Here is a 23,109-nt window from a genome sequence, read left to right as displayed (position 1 = left end):
CAATAAACATGAACTTAAAAATGAATCCCTAATACTAAAAGCTAGACCAAACCTCTGGAGTATTGTGTACAGTATTGGTCTTTACTTAGGAAAGAATGTAAAAGCATTGGAGCAGCTCAGAAACTGTGTCTCGATATGGAATGGGTGATATGTTTTGAGAAAGGTTGGACAGCCGAGGCTTGTATCCCCTGGAATTTAGAAGAAGAAAAGATGACTTGATTGAAATATGCAAGATCCTGACAGGTGCCGACAAGGTGCTTGTGAAAAGGATGTTACTTTTGTCGGAGAATCTGAAATGAGAGGTCACAGTTTAAAACTAAGCAGTCATACATTTAAGATGGAGGTGAAGAAACATTTTCTTCTGTCAGGTGACAATCTTTGAAACTGCTTCCTCAAAATTTGGTGGAAGCAGAGTGTTTGAATCTTTTTGAGAAAGACGTAGATAGATTATGGATAAGATAGGGATTGGAGGGTAAAGGTTATCAGGCATAGGTAGGAATGTGGAGAAATGAGATCTTATTGAATAGAATCACAGAAAATCAAAGCATAGAAAATGGCTACTCACTTCATCATATTTGTGCCAGCTGAAAAAAGGAGAAAAAAAAAACTAGGAGCTCATTTTAATCCCACCTTCCAGCACCTGGTCCACAGGCTGGTCAGTTGCAGCCTTTCAGATGAAGATCCAAATTCTCCTTAAGTGAGTTCAGGTTTTCTGCTTCAATCACCAAACTACACAGAGAGTTCCACACACCACCATTTTCTAGGTGAAAATGATTTTTCTTATGTTCCCTCTAATCATTCGACCAATTAACTTAGAAAAGTTACCAAGGTGTGGGAGTGGAATTAGGCCATTCTGATCAATCATTGAATGACAGAGATGTTTCTCAACCCCACTCTCCGGCCTTCTCCCAATAAGTTTTGATTCCCTTACAAATGAAGTCCTCTGCAACCTCCTGGCATCCTCAACATCACCTGTCCTCTGTCTATCTTTGTATCATCTGCAAACTTAGCAACTGTGCCCTCAGTTCCTTCATCCAGATTGTTAATGTATAACATGAATAGTGGTCCCAAAACTCACCTCTGTGAAACTCCACTCGTCGCTCGTAAAAAGAAAACCCTTTATCCCCACTCTCTGCCTTCTGCCAATCCTTTGTCCATGCCAGTCCCTTGCTCCGAACACTATTGACTATTATTTTCTTTAGCAGTCTTCTATGTGGCACCTTGTCAAAGGCCTTCCCGAAATCCAAATACATCTCATCCGCTGGTTCTCCTTTGTCTAACTAATTCCTCAAAGAATTCTAACAGATTTGTCAAACATGATCTCCCCTTGAGGATATTGTGCTGACTCAGTCCTATTTTACCATGCATGTCCAAGTACTACAATTTCATCATCAATACTGTACTCTAAAATCTTACAAACAACTGATGTCAGGCTAACAAGCCTATAATTTCCTATCTTCTCAGAATTGATTAAACTAATTCACATACCATGAAGTCAGACTGACTGGTTTATAGGTATGTGGCCTATCTCTTGCATTTTTTATAAATAATGGTGTAAAATTCACAGACTTTCAATTCCCTGGTATTTTTCCTGTGTTCAATGAGGATTGAAAAATGAAGTGAGAAATGAGCAGGTTGAAGGGGCCAAGTGGCCTACTTCTGATCCTAAATCATGTATTTGTATGTAAATCAATCATCTATATAAATGAAAATCAATTAATCAATCAATTATCTGAGCTATTGCTGGGTATAACTAACATGGACTTTGTATCAATCTTTGGAGGCAGACACACTGAGTGGTCCTAGATGGAATTCATAGAAACTGAAGGGCTGAATTGGGTTGCTTTTCAGGTTTGCCTCCTCTCCCAGCCCGTATGTAGGTAGATGTTTGGGAAGGAGGAGAAGGAAAAGGGGAAGGGTGGTGTGTGTCTACACTCTCTCTTATAAACACAAACTCTCTCTCCATCCTGCCCACACTCTCGCTGCCTCCTCCACACATTTGTATTTTTTACTATTCTCCTTCTTTCACACTCACACACTCATATCCTCACTTATTCAGTCACATTCCATCATACACCCTTCAACTTTCATCCCATAATCTCATAGCTTCCCTCATGCTCACACTCCCTCACAAATACAATCACCCTTCCTTCCTTGCATTCCTTCCTTCCATTTCACGCTTCACACTTCATAGTCATAGCATCCCTAACGTGTGGAAGCAGGCTATTCAGCTTATTGAGTTCACACCACCTCTCCAATGAACAACCCATCCAGACGCACCCTCTACCCAATCCCTGTTTCCCTGCATGCCCATGGCTAATCCATCTAGTCTGCACATCCCTGGACACTATGGGCAATTTAGCACAGCCAATCCACCTAACCCACACACCTTTGGACTGTGGGAGAAAACCAGAGCACCCGGAGGAAATCCATGCATATGTGGGTAAAATTACACAGACAGTTGCCCAAGCCTGGAATTGAACTGGGTCCCTGGCATTGTGAGGCAGTAGAGCTAACCACTGAGTCACCATGCCACCCATATATCCACCCTTTACTCACACATCCTATTACAAATTTGTATAACCTCCCTCACTTTTCCACAAACAGACATTCATTCTCCCAGTATCTGACACACTCACACACACACTTTCTCTCCCTTCCACCCTCCTTCCCTTACATATACACAATCACAGAATCAGAAGTGTTCTGTTGCAGGAGAGGCCATTTGGCCCATTACATAGCACTAGTACTTAAAATGAGCATTATTACCCATAGCCAATTTCCTCCTGTATACACATACCTAAGACATTATTTCTTCTTAATATTCATTCAATGCCATATTGAATGTCTCACTTGAACCTGCTTCTATCACAGCTCCCTTCATGCCAAAACCTTCAGTATTCTGTGTGAAAAAGATTTTACTTGAATCACATTTTCACTTTTTGCAAATCAGTTTAAAGAACAGTTTCTCCCTATCTACTCTATCAAGCCCATTGTTTTCAGCGCACACACTCCCTCTCTTCCTCCTTCCCACAAAATCCCTCTCTGCCTCCCTTCCAAATTCTCACTCTGTCCACTTCTCCCACATGCTCATTCACTCACCCTACCTGACACATACACTCTCTCCCTCACATGTACACATGCTCTCGCTCCCTCACCCTCACTCACATGCACACTTGCTCCCTCCATCACTCTCTTACATGCACTCTCCCTCCCTCACTCTTTCACACTCATTCACACTCATACACACTTACCCACACAATCTCACATGTACATATATTTTCCATTCATCATGCTCATACATGTGCACACATTCTTTCTCCCTCACTCTTATGTACTGTCTTGGATTCTCAGTGCTTTCCATCAAACCATCCCTTTTAAATCTTTTCCCCTCACATTGACAGCCCCTTTACCTCATTTTCCCCAGCAAAAACAAAATACCTGTGGCATGTTAAGTAAAAATCTGTGGAAATATAAACTATGACCACGAATAAAATTATATAACAGACCAGCAGTCTAGCATTTAGAATTTTATAGCTGCATTACATACAGACTTTACTTCTGAGTGAAAATGGATATTAATTTGCTATAGAGCTGAGCTCAATGCCTCTTTCCATTAGATTACTGACTTATAGTGTGGAAACAGGCCCTGCGGCCCAACAAGTCCACCCTGACCCGCCGAAGCGCAACCCACCCAGACCCGTTCCCCTACATTTACCCCTTCACCTAACGCTACGGGCAATTTAGCATGGCCAATTCACTTAACCTGCACATTTTTGGACTGTGGGAGGAAACCGGAGCATCCAGAAGAAACCCACGCACATACAGGGAGAATGTGCAAACTCCACACAGTCAGTCGCCTGAGGCGGGAATTGAACCCGGATCTCTGGCGCTGTGAGGCAGCAGTGCTAACCACTGTGCCACCATGCCACCCAAATTAGAGTTGTTGGCCATTTCAACAAGGTTTTGTCTGAGAAGTTGCTAAAATATAAGCTGATGAAGATCTGCTAATGGTGTCAATCAGAACATGTGAAACCAAGGTTTGTTTGTTTGGTTCTTAACACACTTTTCTTATATTGATGAGGAACTTTTTGAATGGTTCACAGGAGGATTATCAACTTGTTGAACTACATTAGGAATGCTCCTCTGTGGCCAGTAAGTATGGAGAAGGTTTGAAAGTGAGCAAAGTGAGCAACTATGAACAGCATCTCCTTAAGCAATCAGATGTAAAAATTTGAAAATTAACAGTACAAGGAATGACTAATCAATGTAAATTAGAATGGGTGAATTCAATTTCAATTCAAACAGAAAAGTAAGTAAAGAGATGAAAAGAAAGGTTGATTAGCAAGAGAGGAGAAACAAAAAGGAGAAGTAAATATTTTAAAATCATCAAAGAATTGTTGAAACCCGAAGAAATTAAGCTTCACACTTACGAGAGTTAGTTTTCACGAGTTCATTGGTAGTAATTCACAATTAGCACAATGTTGAAAGAGTGCCCAATATTTTATCCAACATGCTTGAACACTTTCTGGCTCTAAAAGAAACTGTTTGGTGTCAGTTCATGCCAACTCTAATTTTCTGCTATGTGCTTAGTTTGACTTTCTCATAGAAATGCAGCAAATGCACCCTACTCAATACTTCATACTGATGAGCTATTGATAGTTAGCAATCCTCACCTGAGGTTACTGCACCATTACTGTATGATAGCAAATGTGATACCCTCATGGATATTTTGACAAATTCTGATTTTATTAATTGGTCTTCCTGTTACTATTTAAATTATTTTATGAAAAGAATAGCTAAACAAAAACAACAGGTTTAATTCAGGTAAAGTAGAAATACAGCATCATATTGGAAATACAAAAATGAGGTGAAAGATTCAAATTGAAAAGTAAATACATTCTAATTCAAATGAAAACCAGGGAATAGGACAAAACCAAAAGCAGAAAACTGCTAGAGAAAATAATAGATTAAATGAGAAAACTGAGGTTGAGAAAAAAAAACCTAAAATGCAACAAAATCTTTGCAGTGGTCTTGGAATTGATAGCAGGGCTTTTACAATGAAACATTTTATAAATATGTGTATATTAATTATTACTGATACTATATAACATATTTTTCACTTAGGAGTTAATAACGTAAGGCTATAATACCATTGAAAACTTAGCAAGCATTTAAGCAAACAGAGCTTTTCCTATTTGTCACAAGTGATTTTGCAAAGGGAAAATGTTTAAACACTAGTACAACTATCTATTTTTCTGTTATAAGCATTGAATTTACTTTTCCAATCTGACATATAAGAGTTCCATCGATGGAATTCCTGCTTCCACCGTTGGTCTGCTTCATCCATGTATGCTGAAAAACAAAATGCCATTTATGAATTTATCCTTTTAAATGGCAGTTCCTACTAAGGAAATTAAGTTAATATACTAAATTAATACTGAACTGGGATTTAAACATTTACACTCTGGAAAAATTATACACTCAAGTTTTAATAGAACAAGATATTTCAATCTAAGCAGCTTTATTGTCACAAATCACACTGTTTTAATTTTTAAGTCTGCAGTATTTCCCACTGGTGTTATCACATAGGCAAAAAGCTCCGTGTTCTAAATTTATTTCTGAACAGCAAAGGGATATGCCTCTCCAATATGGAATTTATCCTTTTTTGGTTGCATTAAATCACTTACATAAATATCACATTAACACACAAGATTCCTGGCACATTTCCAATCATTATTCTATAAAAAGGAAATAAAACAAAGCAAAACAAATATTAACTTTATCTGCTTCACTCTTTATCACAAGTTCATATCCCACTTCAAGTCAGCAAAAGATACAGAGCTAATCAGAGCTGTAGAAACTGATATTTGGGCTAACCATTAATGAATGATTTTTTCAGAATGTACAGCAACATTCAGCTTGTAATTACAGCAAAAGCTCAAACAGTGAAACACTACACAAAAAGCCAAATGTGGACAGCCTATTGTTGAGGTGATATGATTAGACAGTTTAAGTTGAGTTCCATTCATAATTTTTCCATAATCAAACAAAAAGAATGCTCAACAAATATCTTTCTTTATCCTACACTTAGGTACTAGGATCAGTTGCAGTGTGTGGTAATCAGCAACATTTCTTTTCATTCTGAAAATGAAATGATAGGGAATCTTATTTAATTTGCTCTGCAGTGGCAATGTCATGACATTGTATCATAAGTATTATTGATGTATTAAAACTTAAAAATATAAATTTTGTAGTTTAAAGAGAATTACGGAGAAAAAAAGCTGTAGATATAATATAATTATATCTGACAAATTCTCAAGTGGTACCCTGGAATTTCAGACCTGTAGAGTGTGAGGGAAACTTTAGACAGAGCGAGAGACAATGAAGCGAATGACTCTCTCTCACCTCTCAGCTGAAAGGGACCTCTTGCAGACATTTTTGTGTGTTTTGCCCTTCCAGAAATATACATAAAATGGGGTTCAAACCCAACTGCAACTCTGATCTCTGTGTACCCGTGGGAGAACATGTGCTGGTAGTGAACTGAGAAATCCATGTAACTGGCCTAGATTTGAATGCTAGAATGTTATGAAGGTCACAGCAATGAACTACTCACTAGTCAACAATTCATTGCAAGTAAAATGACTCTGTTGCTCCGAATGAGACAAGGAAGTTAGCTTGGCTGAGGGATGGGTAGGACAGGCAGCTTAATGTTCCAGGATACATATGCTACAGGAAGGATAGAAAGGGAGGCAAGAGACGAAGGAGAAGGGCATTTTTGATAAGGGATAGCATTACAGCTGTGCTGAGGGAGGATATTCCCAGAAATACATCCAAGGAAGTTAGGTTTGGGTAGAACTGAGAAATAAGAAAGGGATGATAACCTTATTGGGATTGTATTATAGATCCCCTAATAGTCAGAGAGAAATTGAGAAATCAACTTGTAAGGAGATCTCAGCTATCTGTAAGAATAATAGGGTGGTTAAAGTAGGGAATTTTAAATTTCCAAACATAGACTGGGATTGCCATAGTGTTAAAGGTTTAGATGGAGAGGAATTTGTTAAGTGCGTACAAGACAATTTTCTGATTCAGTATGTGGATGTACCTACGAGAGAAGGTGCAAAACTTGACCTACTCTTGGGAAATAAGGCAGGGCAGGTGACTGAGGTGTCAGTGGGGGAGCACTTTGGGGCCAGCAACCATAATTCTATTAGATTTAAAATAGTGATGGAAAACGATAGACCAGATCTAAAAGTTGAAGTTTAGAAAGGCCAATTTTGACGGTATTAGGCAAGAACATTTGAAAGCTGATTGAGGGCAGATGTTTGCAGGTAAAGGGACTGCTGGAAAATGGGAAGCCTTCAGAAATGAGATAACGAGAATCCAGAGAAAGTAGATTCCTGTTAGGGTGAAAGGAAAGGCTGGTAGGTATCGGGAGTGCTGGATGACTAAAGAAATTGAGCGTTTGGTGAAGAAAAAGAAGGAAGCATATGTAAGGTATAGAGAAGATACATTGAGTGAATCCTTAGAAGAGTATAAAGGAAGTAGGAGTATACTTAACAGGAAAATCAGGAGGACAAAAAGGGGACATGAGATATTTTTGGAAAATAGAATTAAGGAGAATCCAAAGGGCTTTTACAAATATATTAAGGACAAAAAGGTAACTCGGGAGAGAATAGGGCCCCTCAAAGATCAGCAAGGTGGCCGTTGTGTGAAGCCGCAGAAAATGGAGGAGATACTAAATGAGTATTTTGCATCAGTATTTACTGTGGACAAGGATATGGAAGATATAGAATGTAGAGAAATAGATGGTGACATCTTGCAAAATGTCCAGATTACAGAGGAGAAAGTGCTGGAGGTCTTGAAACGCATAAAAGTGGATAAATCCCCAGAACCTGAGCAGATGTACCCGAGAACTGTGTGGGAAGCTAGAGAAGTGATTGCAGGGCCTCTTGCTGAGATATTTGTATCATCAACAGTCACAGGTGAGGTGCCGGAAGACTGGAAGTTGGCAAACATAGTGCCACTGTTTAAGAAGGGTGGTAAGGACAAGCCAAGGAACTACAGACCAGTGAGCCTGACCTCGATGGTGGGCAAGTTGTTGGAGGGAATCCTGAGGGTCAGGATGTACATGTATTTGGAAAGGCAAGGACTGATTAGGGATAGTCAACATGGCTTTGTGTGTGGGAAGTCATGTCTCACTAATTTGGTTGAGTTTTTTGAAGAAGTAACAAAGAGGATTGATGAGGTCAGAGCAATAGATGTGATCTATATGGACTTCAGTAAGGCGTTCGACAAGGGTCCCCATGGGAGACTGATTAGCAAGGTTAGATGTCATAGAATACAGGGAGAACTAGCCATTTGGATACAGAACTGACTCAAAGGTAGAAGACAGAGGGTGGTGGTGGAGGGTTTTTTTTCAGACTGGAGGTCTGTGACCAGTGGAGTGCCACAAGGATCGGTGCTGGGTCCTCTACTTTTTATCATTTACATAAATGATTTGGATGCGAGCATAAGAGGTACAGTTAGTAAGTTTGCATATAACACCAAAATTGGAGGTGTAGCGGACAGCGAAGAGGGTTACCTCAGATTACAATAGGATCTTGACCAGATGGACTAATAGGCTGAGAAGTGGCAGATGGAGTTTAATTCAGATAAATGTGAGGTGCTGCATTTTGAGAAAGCAAATCTTAGCAGGACTTATACACTTAGGGAGTGTTGCTGAACAAAGAGACCTTGGAGTGCAGGTTCATAGCTCTTTGAAAGTGGAGTCGCAGGTAGATAGGATAGTTAAGAAGGCATTTGATATGCTTTCCTTTATTGGTCAGAGTATTGAGTACAGGAGTTGGGAGGTCATGTTGCGGCTGTACACTACATTGGTTAGGCCACTGTTGGAATATTGCAGTAAATTCTGGTCTCCTTCCTATTGGAAAGATGTTGTGAAACTTGAAAGGGTTCAGAAAAGATTTACAAGGATGTTGCCGGGGTGATGGATTTGAGCTATAGGGAGAGGCTGAACAGGCTGGGGCTGTTTTCCCTGGAGCGTTGGAGGCTGAGGGGTGACCTTATAGAGTTTTACAAAATTATGAGGGGCGTGGATAGGGTAAATAGGCAAAGTCTTTTCACTGGGGTCGGGGAGTCCAGAACTAGAGGGCATAGGTTTAGGGTGAGAGGGGAAAGACATAAAAGAGACCTAAGGGGCAACGTTTCCACACAGAGGGTGGTACGTGTATGGAATGAGCTGCCAGAGGAAGTGGTGGAGGCTAGTACAATTGCAACATTTAAGAGGCATTTGGATGGGTATACGAATAGAAAGGGTTTGGAGAGATATGGGCCGGGTGCTGGCAGGTGGGACTAGATTGGGTTGGGATATCTGGTTGGCATGGACGGGTGGGACCGAAGGGTCTGTTTCCATGCTGTACACCTCTATGACTCTAGTCAAGCCAGTCAAAAGGAATCAAGGCAACAGGAGGACGACTCTCTTTCTATGGCTACTGCCAGCCAACCACCATCAAAAGGAAACAAAACAAAAGGATCGAATGACAAAGCCAAACATTTTTAAATTGACTGTCCAACTACCTATATTCCACTACCTACTCTTCATGAACCACCCAGAGAAACTATGTTTATATCTTGTAACTTTTATTCTTTTTGGACTCACTTCTTCTACTTAATCTGTGTGTATGCTTGCAATGTTGTTAATTCATATCCTGTTTGCAAACTAATAAATTCACTCTTATATTTACTCAACAAAGCTCGGTTAAATTGGCTACTTTTAGAACATTAATTCATTCGATCTGGGAGAAAGACATCCACAGGTGAGGGATCCTTCTTTAAATTAACTTTGTTGCAACCAACCAAAGGGGTAGATGAACAAAGAAGGGGAGCTAACTCATACCTGATCATCAATAAGTTTAATCATTTGAGCTATCTATTTTGAACTGTATTAACTTGAGGAACCTCACTTGGGCTCTTGTCAAAATATGGTCATGGTCTGATACCATTAAAATTCTAGCCTTGGAAACTGAGTTATGAATCATCCTGAATGCATTACAGACTCAAAATTTGGCTCCTGCTATCAAGTTGAAGCCCACATTATGACAACCTTTAAATCATGTTGCTACAGGAGGTGATTACACCAAAGGGAATTAATGGTTCCAAAATTGGCATCTTAGTTGGCCTCAGTAAAATAGAAGCAAAGCCTACAACAAGGAATGCAAAGGCTGGAATAGAGGTTGAAGAAGCCCCTTTCAAAATTCACAAGTGGAATAGAAAAATTTACCTTTTCCCAATATAATGCAAATTTAGTAAAACTAATAATAACTTCAGCAATTCCCAATTAGCTAGCTTGCATTCATAACCTTGAAGTAGGTTTGTTCATTTTTGAAGTGATTAATCCTTAATTCTTGAAAATATGTTCAATTTTATGCAACATACTTATGAATTAACTTCTAATCTTAACAGGTACAACATTCTATGCTTTATTTCATTTTTGTTGATGGAAGTCTCAGACCTTGTATAAAACCCTTCCATTAAATTTTTAATTGTTTTCCTTAAGCATAGATTGGTTGAACAGTGTATTTGAAATTAATAGGCATTTTATCATTTAATTTACTGGTGTTCTATGGTACTGAGCTGATGGGAAAATAGTACCTACAATAGATGGATAATGTTGGTCTCAAGGAAACTTAAAGATAAGCAACAAATGCTGGTCTCATTGCTGACGCTCATTCTATGAATAAAAAAGTTTTGTTATGTATCATTTATACCTGTTCTTTGAAGTAGTTTAGGAAGAAATTGATTCCAAAAGGCACACTGCTGAGCACGGTGTTTCACATAAATACTTGGTGCTTCAGTGTTTAAAGTTATGTATTGTTGTCCTAACTGCGTATATTCAGGCCACTCCACTCCTTGCATTTTGGATTCGTTTGGGTTACTTTGAAATAATAATATAAAAATATTAATATTTAACTCTGTTACAAAAAAAAGCAATAGCTTGACAGTAGGAAGAACCTATTTCAGAATTCTTTAACCACAGCTAGTAATTGCCAAAACATTAGCAAAACAGCTAGTTGTGTCTAAAAACCGAAAGAACTGCGGATGCTGTAAATCAGAAACTAAAACAGAAGCTATTGGAAAAGCTTAGCAGGTGCAGCATGTGTGAAGAGAAATCAAAATTAACATTTTGGGTTCTGAGGAAGGGTCACCTGACCTGAAACGTTAATTTTGATTTCTCTGCACACATGCTGCCAGATCGGTTGAGCTTTTTCCAGCAACTTCGATCTTTGTGTAGTTATAGAGTCATAAACAGTGTTTGTTGATTTTTCAAAAAGCAGAAGTATTAAGTGCATTCACACTTTTAGGACTGTTAGTGAATTTACTTGTAAGCAGATCCCATCTGCATTTGATCCTCCTTTGTGTGCAAGGGATTTATCTGGCTATGTGTACAATTCAACAATGCCAATCTTTACATTTTGTACTTTTAAGTATCACATGCATTAACCCATGACATTATCATTACAGACTGAATTTACCAACATGCCTTGATAAGGAGTATCAACAAGCTAAGATGGTAAGGTCACAAGAAAATAAAAGGCAAAAGAAGTGAAATATAACGATGGTCATAGTGAATAGCACTGAGGGTCACTGCAGAATAAGTAAAATAAACTCTTACATTTAAATTTAGATAGCCCCTGTAACTGAGTTACCAATCATTTCTGGTGAAGAGCAACACAGCGTTCATTTGTGATTATTCGTTATTGGAAGTGTCAAAGACACACGTACAATATCTCAATCACAGAGTCGATATTAAAGGTTTAAGGTAACCACAATGTTCTTATTTAAAGCAACATTAACTAATATTTGACTGCTGAATTATTTCACAAAATAAGAAATTCTTATTTCAGAACAAAAGGTCAGTGCTGATCCTCAGTAAATACAACTTTAAAATCCCTTGGGCCTAAATCCTTTAAGGCTGCAAAAAGGATGTAAAAGAAAGGAAAGTTTGCACAGCCAACGTGAATATTTTTCTGTGAAGCCAGAACCAGAAATAATATTTTAGGTTGAACTTTTTCTCTTTCACAGATGCCACCAGTTCTGCTGAGCAATGCCAACATTTTTATTTTTGTTTCAAATTCTCGGCACCAGCAGTACTTTTAGTTTTGTACAAGTATTTTCCTGATACTTTCAGCAATAGTATCTTGCTGTTGCTAAGGAAAAAAAAATGCTACAATAAAGTATTAAGTATAGCGTTAATGTAGAGAAGGAGATGCGACATAGGCCTTCACAAATTATTAAAAGGACAGTATCCTGACATTTCCTTGTATAGATGACTATTAACCAAAAACATACGAATAGGATAGTGAAGAAGGCATTTGATATGCTTTCCTTTATTGGTCAGAGTATTGAGTACAGGAGTTGGGAGGTCATGTTGCGGCTATACAGGACATTGGTTAGGCCACTGTTGGAATATTGAGTGCAATTCTGGTCTCCTACCTATTGGAAAGATGTTGTGGAACTTGAAAGGGTTCAGAAAAGATTTACAAGGATGTTGCCAGGATTGGAGGATCTGAGCTACAGGGTGAGGCTAAACAGGCTGGGGCTGTTTTCCCTGGAGCGTTGGAGGCTGAGGAGTGACCTTATAGAAGTTTACAAAATTATGAAGGGCATGGATAGGATAAATGGACAAAGTCTTTTCCGTCAGGTCAGGGAGTCCAGAACTAGAGGGCATATGTTTAGGGTGAGAGGGGAAAGATATAAAAGAGACCTAAGGGACAACCTTTTCATGCAGAGGGTGAACATGTATGGAATGAGCTGCCAGAGGAAGTGGTGGAGGCTGATGCAATTGCAACATTTAAGAGGCATTTGGATGGGTATATGAATAGGAAGGGTTTGGAGGGATATGGGCTGGGTGCTGGCAGGTGGGACGAGATTGGGTTGGGATATCTGGTTGGCATGGACGGGTGGGACCGAAGGGTCTGTTTCCATGCTGTACATCTCTATGACTCTAAATAAGTTGGACAATAAATTAGTCGCAACAGTACTGTGTATTTGTTGTAGTGGCCCATGACTAAGTTGACAAAATGGCCGCTTGGGGTATTTAGCTAATACAAGATGGCTGAAAGGGTTTAATAGTTACATATAAATGCTTACAGCTAGACTTGTGGTCTCCATGTAGATATACTGAATGAGATTCTCCATAGGAAGAAACAATAGGGAAGTTAATCAGGTTCTGTAAATAGGCAATTCTAAACATATAAGCATTTTAGTAAGGGGCATTTTTGTAAGGCTTGATTTAGTGATTTAGCTTGATTGAGTAAAAAGTAGAAGGAAAAGTCTAATCCTATGGTATTTTGAACTGCTTAGGTAATTGTAGAATTAGAAAGGTGAACAACAAACTGGTGTGAAAAGATTAGTTGCATTCCTTGAGCAAATGTTTACAGGCAATAAAGAGGCATTATTAGGGAAGATACAGTAATAAATGGTAGAAACATGACCTCCAAAAACACCCATTACCACAGGATGAGGGCGGCAGGGTTCTGGGAAGGTCAAGACCGGTAGAGATAAACAATTGAAACTTCAGTACAGATGTAGATAATTCAAACAAATTGTTACATCCAAAGATTAAGCGAAGAGTGACAAAGACAGATTACAAAATACAGAACAAAGCTGTCGGGGGTCCTCTAGTTGTTTGTGGAATCCAAACAAGCTTCATTTAGTGGCTTGGTACTGAATTTCACCTGCATCAGTGGAGTTCAAACAGATGCTTTTCATTAAGAAAAGATAATTAGTAACGAAAGTGTTCAGAGTGGAAATAGTAAAGCTTTATTTAAAAGTGAAACTTTAGTTTAAAATCTACTTATAGCACGTAAGTAGCAGGGGTCATAAACTGTAGTTGGAAGTCATAGGGACTGTTATTTGATCTCTCCAGCTTAAGTGAGAGAGGAATTGTTCTTCATGTTCAGCTGTGTCACATTAACTTTATATAAGAGTTATTTCAAAGAATTTAAAACAATTGGTAGAAATTAATATCTTTTCTAATCTGCCGAAAATCAGTTAGTATGGAATTTGGAAGAGTTCTTAGAGAAAAGCAACTACTGGGTTATTGGTAAATAATGCAGTGTAGCTGGCAAATGTCTAGGAAGGGATAACACTGTCTGGTGCATTATAAGATCCTGAAGAGAGATGAAGAAGGTATCTGGTTAACATCATGAGAATATGGAGGACATAGTGCTATCCACAGAGTTTGGATTTAGTGGTGCTAGAAGAGCACAGCAGTTCAGGCAGCATCCGAGGAGCAAACCAAATCATCTGCCGACATTTCCGCCACCTCCAAAATGACCCCACCACCAGGGATATATTTCCCTCCCCACCCTTTTCCGCCTTCCGCGAAGACCGTTCCTTCTGTGACTACCTGTTCAGGACCACACCCCCCTACAACCCCCCCCCATCCTGGCACCTTCCCCTGCCACCGCAGGAATTGTAAAACCTGCACCCACACCACCTCCCTCACCTCCATCCAAGGCCCTAAAGGAGCCTTCCACATTCAAAGTTTTACCTGCACATCCACCAATATCATTTATTGTATCTGCTACTCCCGATGCGGTCTCCTCTACATTGGGGAGACAGGACGCCTCCTAGCAGAGCGCTTTAGGGAACATCTCCGGGACACCCGCACCAATCAACCACACCGCCCTGTGGCCCAACATTTCAACTCCCCCTCCCACTCTGCCGAGGACATGGAGGTCCTGGGCCTCCTTCACCGCCGCTCCCTCACCACCAGACGCCTGGAGGAAGAACACCTCATCTTCCGCCTCGGAACACTTCAACCCCAGGGCATCAATGTGGACTTCAACAGTTTCCTCATTTCCCCTTCCCCCACCTCACCCTAGTTCCAAACTTCCAGCTCAGCACTGTCCCCATGACTTGTCCTACCTGCCTATCTTCCTTTCCACCTATCCACTCCACCCTCCTCCCTGACCTATCACCTTCATCCCCTTCCCCACTCACCTATTGTACTCTATGCTACTTTCTCCCCACTCCCACCCTCCTCAAGCTTATCTCTTCACGTTTCAGGTTCTCTGCCTTTATTCCTGGTGAAGGGCTTTTGCCCAAAACGTTGATTTTGCTGCTCCTCGGATGCTGCCTGAACTGCTGTGCTCTTCTAGCACCACTAAATCCAAACTAAAGGGCTTTTGCTGCAGAAAAATTAAGGTGGGGCAGAGACACACAATGCTGCACAGATGGTGACTGCATGTATCATGAGTATCTCATTTCTGGGTCAAACATGATACTCAGGTTGTCAATATTCTGTCATGGCTCAGACAGTTGCCAGAAAAAGGGATGGTATTGATGGTAAAGGAGGGAGTTTGCATAAGGAAGGAAGACAATTGCTTCAGTCTTTCAAATAAATAATTGGAGATTTCTGCTTAGTCATTAACTCAGGCTGGATAAATAGTCTCACAATTTGGAAAAAGTAGAGGGGTTTAGTGAAGCAGTGGTGAGAGAGAATGAGTATCATCTGCATATACCCGGAAACAGGGAAGTTTTAGATGAAGTGGTGGAGGTTGGTACAATTACAACATTTAAAAGGCACCTGGATGTGTATATGAATAGGAAGGGTTTGGAGGGATATGGGCTGGGTGCTGGCAGGTGGGACTAGATTAGGTTGGGATATCTAGTCAGCATGGATGAGTTGGACCAAAGGGTCTGTTTCTGTGCTGTACATCTCTATGATTCTGTGTCATCAAGGGGCAGCCTATAGATAATGGGAGGTAACGTTGGGAAGAAAAAGGATTTAGGTGATTCTCTGCGAAGAATGGAATAAAGTCCATGTAATTTCACTTAGCTCTATGATTGTGTTCTGTTACAAATTAATACTAAAACAATCACAAAGACAAAAGGTCAATGCATAAGCTATGATGGAAAATGCAACAATTGAAACAACATTGTACTTATGAATGAAAAATATATTCACAGCTTACACAGGCTGATTGCTTACCCAGTTTTTGCAAAATTTGCCCAGTAGTGCATCATTTTCCTGCTGAGTGTCTGCTCTGCGGTTGTGTAATTGAGCCTTTCAGCAAGAGGAATTCCAAACACAAATTCAATCTCATAGCCATGCATAACTCCCATCCACCCAGGCCAATCTGCATTTGATGCACGATGGTCAAACAAATAAACGTAGGCAGTATTTCCACATTCAGCAAACTTATTAACAAAATCCATTAGTGGACATACAAAATTGTAGTCTCCAGCCAGATCAACTAAAGCATCACGATTTTTTGTTGCATTGTTTTCATCTGTCCAATCTGTATATTGAAAAACAACAGCCTCGAGTCCAATATCACCAGCTTCAGGAAAAGACATCCTTGCACCGTGCAGGAATTCTTCACGAGTAATGAGACTTTCTGCATCTTTCTTGAAACCAGGAACCTCGTACACCAAAAAGAAGCTCCCCTCATGTTTGTTCACACCTGTTAAGATTTGGATTTGTTTAAAGTTTCCCATTTGGATTAATTCTTCTGGCAGGCCAGTGAGAAAATCACCATCAACTACAGGTAAAAAAACATATCCAGGCAAAAGGCTATCTGTTAAGATTGCAATACTCTTTTCTATTATCTCTTGGGGATGTTTACCATGAAGACAACTCACTAACTCTGTTTCATTATTGTCAGGACATTCAAGGCGGCTGGCCAAAACTGTTGCCCTACGTTTTGCCTCAGCATCTTTTAAGACAGCCCAAGGAGCATTTGAAGAACCACTTTGCATTATGGCTCTCGTAAAGAGAGAATGGCTTTTTGGTGAAAGGATATGCAGATGTACTGAAGCTGCACCTGCACTCTCTCCAAACAAGGTCACACTTTTGGGGTTCCCTCCAAATGCTGCTATATTTTCTTGAATCCACTCAAGGGCTAAACGTTGATCAAATAATCCCATATTCCCAGGAACACTGTGGCTACCAGGTAAAGCTAGGAAACCCAAAGCACCTAACCTATAGTTCATAGAAACTACAATTACATTTTCAACGTAAGAAAGATATCTCCCATCATACACTGCCAGGGAAGAGGTGCCTGAAGCAAAGCCTCCACCAAAAATCCATACCATGACAGCTGCCTTATTTGGTCTTGGTGATGGAACCCATACATTAACATAGAGACAATCCTCACTAAGTTTTGTGTTAGGGTTCCACATTTCCTCCCAAGAGAAACCAGAGGAAGAGTTGTTTACATACTGGTAACATGTGTTTGGATATTTGTTTGCAATCCACAACCCAGACCAGGGATGTCGAGGTTCCGGTTTTGTAAATCGAAGTTCATTGATAGGAGGTTCTGCATATGGTATACCCAGAAAAGCAGTGACTGAACCAGAAAGGACATTTATTGGAATTCCTTTTACTTTTCCTTGACTAGTTGTGACCACCAACTCTTCTTCGCTTGGTGTACCACTGAGAAGCTCAAGTGTCAGAAGAACCCACAACACTAATGTGTGGCATGTTAAAAAGCTTGGTTTCCTTTTGAGTCTCATGATTGATTGTATGCAGGTCTAAAAACGAAATTAAAAAAGTGAAAACAACAAGATTACATTAATCTTATTCTTAAAAAGCATCCAAAATATAAATTTTGTTGCGATAAAATATACTTTTAAATTAACTGCATCCATTCATTATTACCTAATGTTAATAATTCAGCATTTGTAAATGTTAATTCTAGAGGAGGTTATTGTGCAGCATGTAACAGATCAATTTGACAACATTGTGATCATTGGTATATTTGTATTAAAATGTAGAAGTTTTAGAATATGTAACAGATAACAATACAGTGACGGAATCGGATAAATGCAACTGAGAGGGTGATAGTTCACATAAGCATACTTTTGGGTAACCCAATATGTTAAAAAAGTATAAAATTTCCCATGTTTTTGGCTAACGCCTTTTCAACAGCTTGAAAATCTCCCAATGAAGCTCCAGCACTCAGAGATCATACCTAATGTTGATTTTCCCTGTGCACTTTTCCTCTTCACATCAAAAGCTCCATTTAACTAATTTGATTGAATTTTGCCATAGATTAGCCAAGACTAAGGGTTAACAACTACCATCTCTCTTCAACCCACATACCCCCAAACCAAGTGCACACATGATATTTCTGGAGATTAACCAGCTGAAAAGTATGCAGCCTACAAGTTGCAAGAAGACTTAGCAATTTTTATGCTTTTCTACATTCTACAGTGCCCACTCATTAAGATATTCATTAGCAGAATTACCTAGAGTCTAGTGGAAAAAATCCAAAATTCCTAGGACAAATCTACTTGCTTTCATTAACAATACCAACAAAATCTTTCTTTAACTTGGAAAAGAAGATTATCACGACTGTTGAGACTTATTTCAAATTAGATGATTAGATGATTCAAATTAGATAATGAAGAAATTCAATATAACAAGGTGTCAAATTACAAAATATACAAATGCAAAGTCTATTGTTTCCCCAGCTACTTCAGTAAACCCCTAGAATTGATTCAATCTACTTGAAGACATGATCTAATTATTTATAGGAACCTATACAGCATGATTGAGTGCTCGTCAAATAGTAGAAATGCCATTTTACACATTTTTCCATTCTGAGCGATGATCATCCTAAACTCTGCCCAAAGACAAACCCATATGGTCTGTAACCAGAATTGATTAAAAAAAATCAACTGATAAATTTTCACACCTTAGCACAAAAAGGGCAAGCTGTTTTCATCCTGAACAAAGACACAGACTAGTGACCCAGCCAGAGAGAGATAGACAGACTGAAACAGTTGTTGTCATAAAAAACAGAGGATAAGACTTTAGCACAGATCGTCCCTACTGTTATTAAACTTACGAATGGACCTCTCAAGTGTTAATTTTGATCTCTCTCTTTGCAACTTCTCTGCGGCTGTCAAAAAGTATTCGGCGACCTTGATGCATTTTGAAAGGTATGGTCTGCCTGTATAACATGCAAGACAACACTTTTCACTGTATCTCAAGTCAACAATAAATCAATGAAGATTGTTTCTGTGTTAGCTACCAAACAGGATAATGGCTGAACTGGTTTTCTATTTAAGATATGAGAATCGTGGAGATTCAAGATAAAAAGAGTCACTGATGTGGACTTTGCTGCTAGATGTCAGTTGGAGTACACAGATGACAGGGTGGTACTTTGAAGCAACACTTGTACTTACATGACAGGGAAAAGGGAGCCTGTTATCAAGTCAGCAGGATGTTTGAACTGACCTTTCATGGTAACATATCTGCTGGGATGATGTTGTGCATATTTTGTTAGTTAATGGGAAAGTAGTTTTATACTTTATAATCATTTTAGTCCATTTCCTTTTCGTAAATATCTTAAAACTTGAAATGCAATTCTTGAACTGCCATGCAATTCTTTCCATCTGTCACTAGAAAATGCACTATTTAAAAAAAACTGACCTCTATCATAGAATTATAAATGGCGGAAGCAGACCATTCAGCCTATTAAGTCTGCACCAACCCTCCGACCAGCATCCCACCCAGACCCAGTCGCCTAACCCTGCATTTCCTATGGCTAATCCACCTCACCTAAACATCCCTGGACACGATGGTCAATTTAACATGATCAATCCACTTAATCTGTACATCTTTGGACTGTGGGAGGAAACCAAAGTACCTGTTTGAAACACATGCAGACACAGGAAGAACATGCAAACTCCCAAGGCAGTCACCCAAGGCTAGAATCCGACTTGGATCCCTGGCACTGTGAGGCAGCAGTGCTAACCACTGAACCACCATGCCACCCTTATGGTAGACATATGTAAAAACCACAAGATCACAAAGTTTACAATTCATACTAGTATGGTCACAATATCTTATTCTGAAAACATTTATGGAAATGTGTTTTATATTTTGTACCACCTGTCATTTATTTGTATGCTTTTGGAAGTGTAGGTTGGGTGTGGGATGACATGAGTCACTGGACTGGACGACTTTCCATGCTTTCAGTATTCCTTCACCCTTGTACTAATCTGTCCTGGGTTTACTATTTTTTTTAAAAAGATGATCACTTTGGTGATTTATACTGCTATTTCAGCCTTTCCAATTGACTTTGGATAATGTGGATATGAGCTTGTTGTCCTGCATTTCTTAATCATTGAAGTAATATTTGAACTCTTGTGAATTTATGGTCATTGACGCTCATTACAATATCTGGAATATGCTTTGCTTTCAGTCATTCTACAACCTACATGTGTTTGATGTCATCTAGTCTAACTTGCAATAAAGTAGTCAATGGTGACAAGAAAATCAGTTCCTGTGAGAATAATCTATTCCAGACTTCTCTATGATCTTTCTGGGATGTCATGCATCACAACACTTGTTTAGTTTGAAATTCATTGCATGTACTTCATTGGCTGAAATCCTTAACTCACTACTCATATTTGACAAATACAGGCACTTCTCTTGTCTTTCTTAAGATTAGACTCAAGTTCTTGATAGTTAATGGTAATATGCTCAACATCTTTGCTCACTTCCTTATGGATACGGACTCTTATTTTATAGTATCTTGTAAAAACTTGGACTATCACTCATAAGAAACTGAGACTATGATTTTTCTATGTTTTCTTTTTTGCAGAGGTAGACATTTTCAATAAATTTAGCTGAAACAGCTTTGAACCTCCCCATATATGTCTGAATATAATCAATCCTTAACAAAAAAAAGGGGAAAAGGCAAGTTAAAGATAAAAGTTACAAAGATTTCAAGTTACTGAGGCCCAATAATCAAAATTGTTTAGGAAAAGTAGAAAGGTCTGTTCTTACATAATGCAAGCTGATCTCCAGCTGGGCGTGGACAAGGAGTGATAGTTATTCTGACATTGTGGGTACTTGTCCCATGTTAGTTACTTGAAAAGACTCAAATAATTAATTTATACAGGTGAAATTACCAGAACCTTGAAATCAGTTATATCAACAAATGCTCAGAGTCAATAGGGTGATTTCTCATCTGGTGGTGGGTCTCGTCAGATGGCAGTGCTCACCAGGCATCACCAGCCCTGAATATGTCCATTCCCATCATCAGGATAGATCTAGCAGAGTTGGTGACACAGTAGTATATAGTCAGTTAGGAGTTGCCCTCGGAATCCTCAACATTGATTTCAGATCCCATGAAATCTCAAGGCATCAGGTGAAACCTGTGCAAGGAAACATCCTGCTGATCACCATGGTCACCAACTCACACCTTAATGAGTACGGATGAATCAGTACTCATCCAAATTGAACACCACTTAAAGGAAGCACCCAGGGTGGCAAGCACATCAAATGTACCCTGGACAAGAGCCTTCACTGGTCACCAGAGTGCCTCAGCACCAACACTACTCACCAAGCTACTCGAGTCCGAATGGACACAGCTACAAGATGGAGTCAGAGGCAAGTGTGCAGGAACCAACAAAAGGAAATTATATTTGATCTCTGAATAGGAAGAGTTTGGTGGGATATGGGCTGGGTGCTGGCAGGTGGGACTAGATTGGGTTGAGATATCTGGTCGGCATTAACGGGTTGGACTGAAGGGATTTTTTCCGTGCTGTACATCTCTCTGACTCTACCTCATCCTCATTGATCTGCTCATGACAATATCAGTAAGAGTGACTACTCCACGGATCTTGTGGAGACACCCCTCACATTGAGAATACCCTTTATAATGTTGTATCGCATAATAACCACACTAACTGAGATAGACTTTGAACAGATCTAGTAGTTAAAGACTGGACTTCACTAAGGCCATCATTAGCAGCTGAGTTATAATTGAACACAGTCTGCAACCTCATAGCCTCGCATATCCCTACTCTACCATTCCCATCAGGGGATCAACCCTAGTTCGATGAAGATTGCCAAAAGGCATGCCAGGAGCAGTATCTGGCATACAAAAAAAATGAGGTATCACTTGTTGAAACTAGAACATTAGTATACAAAAGAAGATGGTTGTGGTTGTTGAAGGTCAGTCAGCTCAGCTGTAGGACACCTCTGCAGGAATTCCGCAGGGTAGTGTCCTAGGCCCAACCATCTTCAACTACTTCATCAATGACCTTCCCTTCATCATAAAGTCAGAAGTGGGAATGATCATCCATGATTGCACAATATTCAGCACCATTCTCAACTTCTCAGATATCGAAGTAGCCTATATTTAAATGCAGCAGGACATGGAATATTCCCAATTTTGGGCTAACAAATGGCGAGTAACACTTGTGCCATACATGTGCTAGGCTAACACCATCTCTAACAAGAGATAATCTAATCATTGCCCCTTGACATTCAATGCGAGTACCATCACTGAATCCACCGCTATTAACATTCTCTGGTTACCAATGGCCAGAAATTCAAGAATTATCTATATGAATACTGTGACTACAAAAGTAGGTCAGTGCTAAACATTTTGGAATGAGTAACTCAGCTCCTGACTTCCCAAAGCCGAGACACAATCTTGCCCGGATTAATGCTGTTTAACAACAGAAGATTGATAGTATCCAGGATAAGGGATGGGCAATAAAATGCTAACCCAGCCAATGATGCCCACATCCTACGAATGTATTAAACAAACTTAGTTCATGAATCCAATAAATTATTGATCACTTTCCTATTGGCTGGTATCACTAATGCAACTCTCAGCTAGTCAGGATCTCTGCAAAATCCTTTCGCCTTCAGTATATAATCTACATATTTAACTTCAGTCATCCTCAATTATCTTTTCTTGTTCAGCTTCAGGTTCATTTGGCAAACTCTTTCCGGCAGGTGTTGACTTGGTTTGCGATTGCTTCTTCCAATGTATCTTCAGATCCACAGACTAGCAGGTTATTTGTGGTAGCTTATATTTAGTGAAGATCACAATATTCTTCTGGAGCAGTGGAAATACCAAATGGTATTCGGTACCATGATTCAAATCACCCGAACTGTGTCAAGAAGTCGTCAGTAAACTGCTGCTTTCATTCAGCTGCACTGCCCATTATCCATCTTTTGCATCCAGAGTAGTAAAGGCCTTTGCTTTGACAAATGTGGCAACATTTCTTCAATGGTTGACTTGGGGTAGTGAGATCTCTTTTGAGCTTTATTGAAATCCTTTGATT

General features: G+C 39.5%; 1 protein-coding gene across 3 annotated transcripts in view; it reads right to left on the bottom strand.

Moving 5' to 3' along the window:
- Positions 1-4,460: 4,460 nt before the first annotated feature.
- The window catches only part of LOC122555895 (cholinesterase-like), a 30,735-nt gene continuing 12,086 nt past the window's right edge, over positions 4,461-23,109 (bottom strand). For all 3 annotated transcript variants that reach the window (XM_043702148.2, XM_043702149.2, XM_087993624.1), the window contains exons 2-4: positions 16,001-17,544; positions 10,770-10,936; positions 4,461-5,355 (exon numbers count right to left, since the gene is read on the bottom strand). In XM_043702148.2, the coding sequence (XP_043558083.2) occupies positions 5,231-5,355; positions 10,770-10,936; positions 16,001-17,544 (1,836 nt within the window). In that variant the 3' untranslated portion in view covers positions 4,461-5,230. The remainder of the gene's footprint in view (positions 5,356-10,769; positions 10,937-16,000; positions 17,545-23,109) is intronic.

The sequence above is a fragment of the Chiloscyllium plagiosum genome, unplaced genomic scaffold (assembly GCF_037043375.1).
Source record: "Chiloscyllium plagiosum isolate Xiang-an unplaced genomic scaffold, Cpla_swu_hap1 HiC_scaffold_13, whole genome shotgun sequence".
NCBI lineage: Eukaryota > Metazoa > Chordata > Chondrichthyes > Orectolobiformes > Hemiscylliidae > Chiloscyllium > Chiloscyllium plagiosum.
This window is presented reverse-complemented; position numbering and strand designations above follow the sequence as displayed.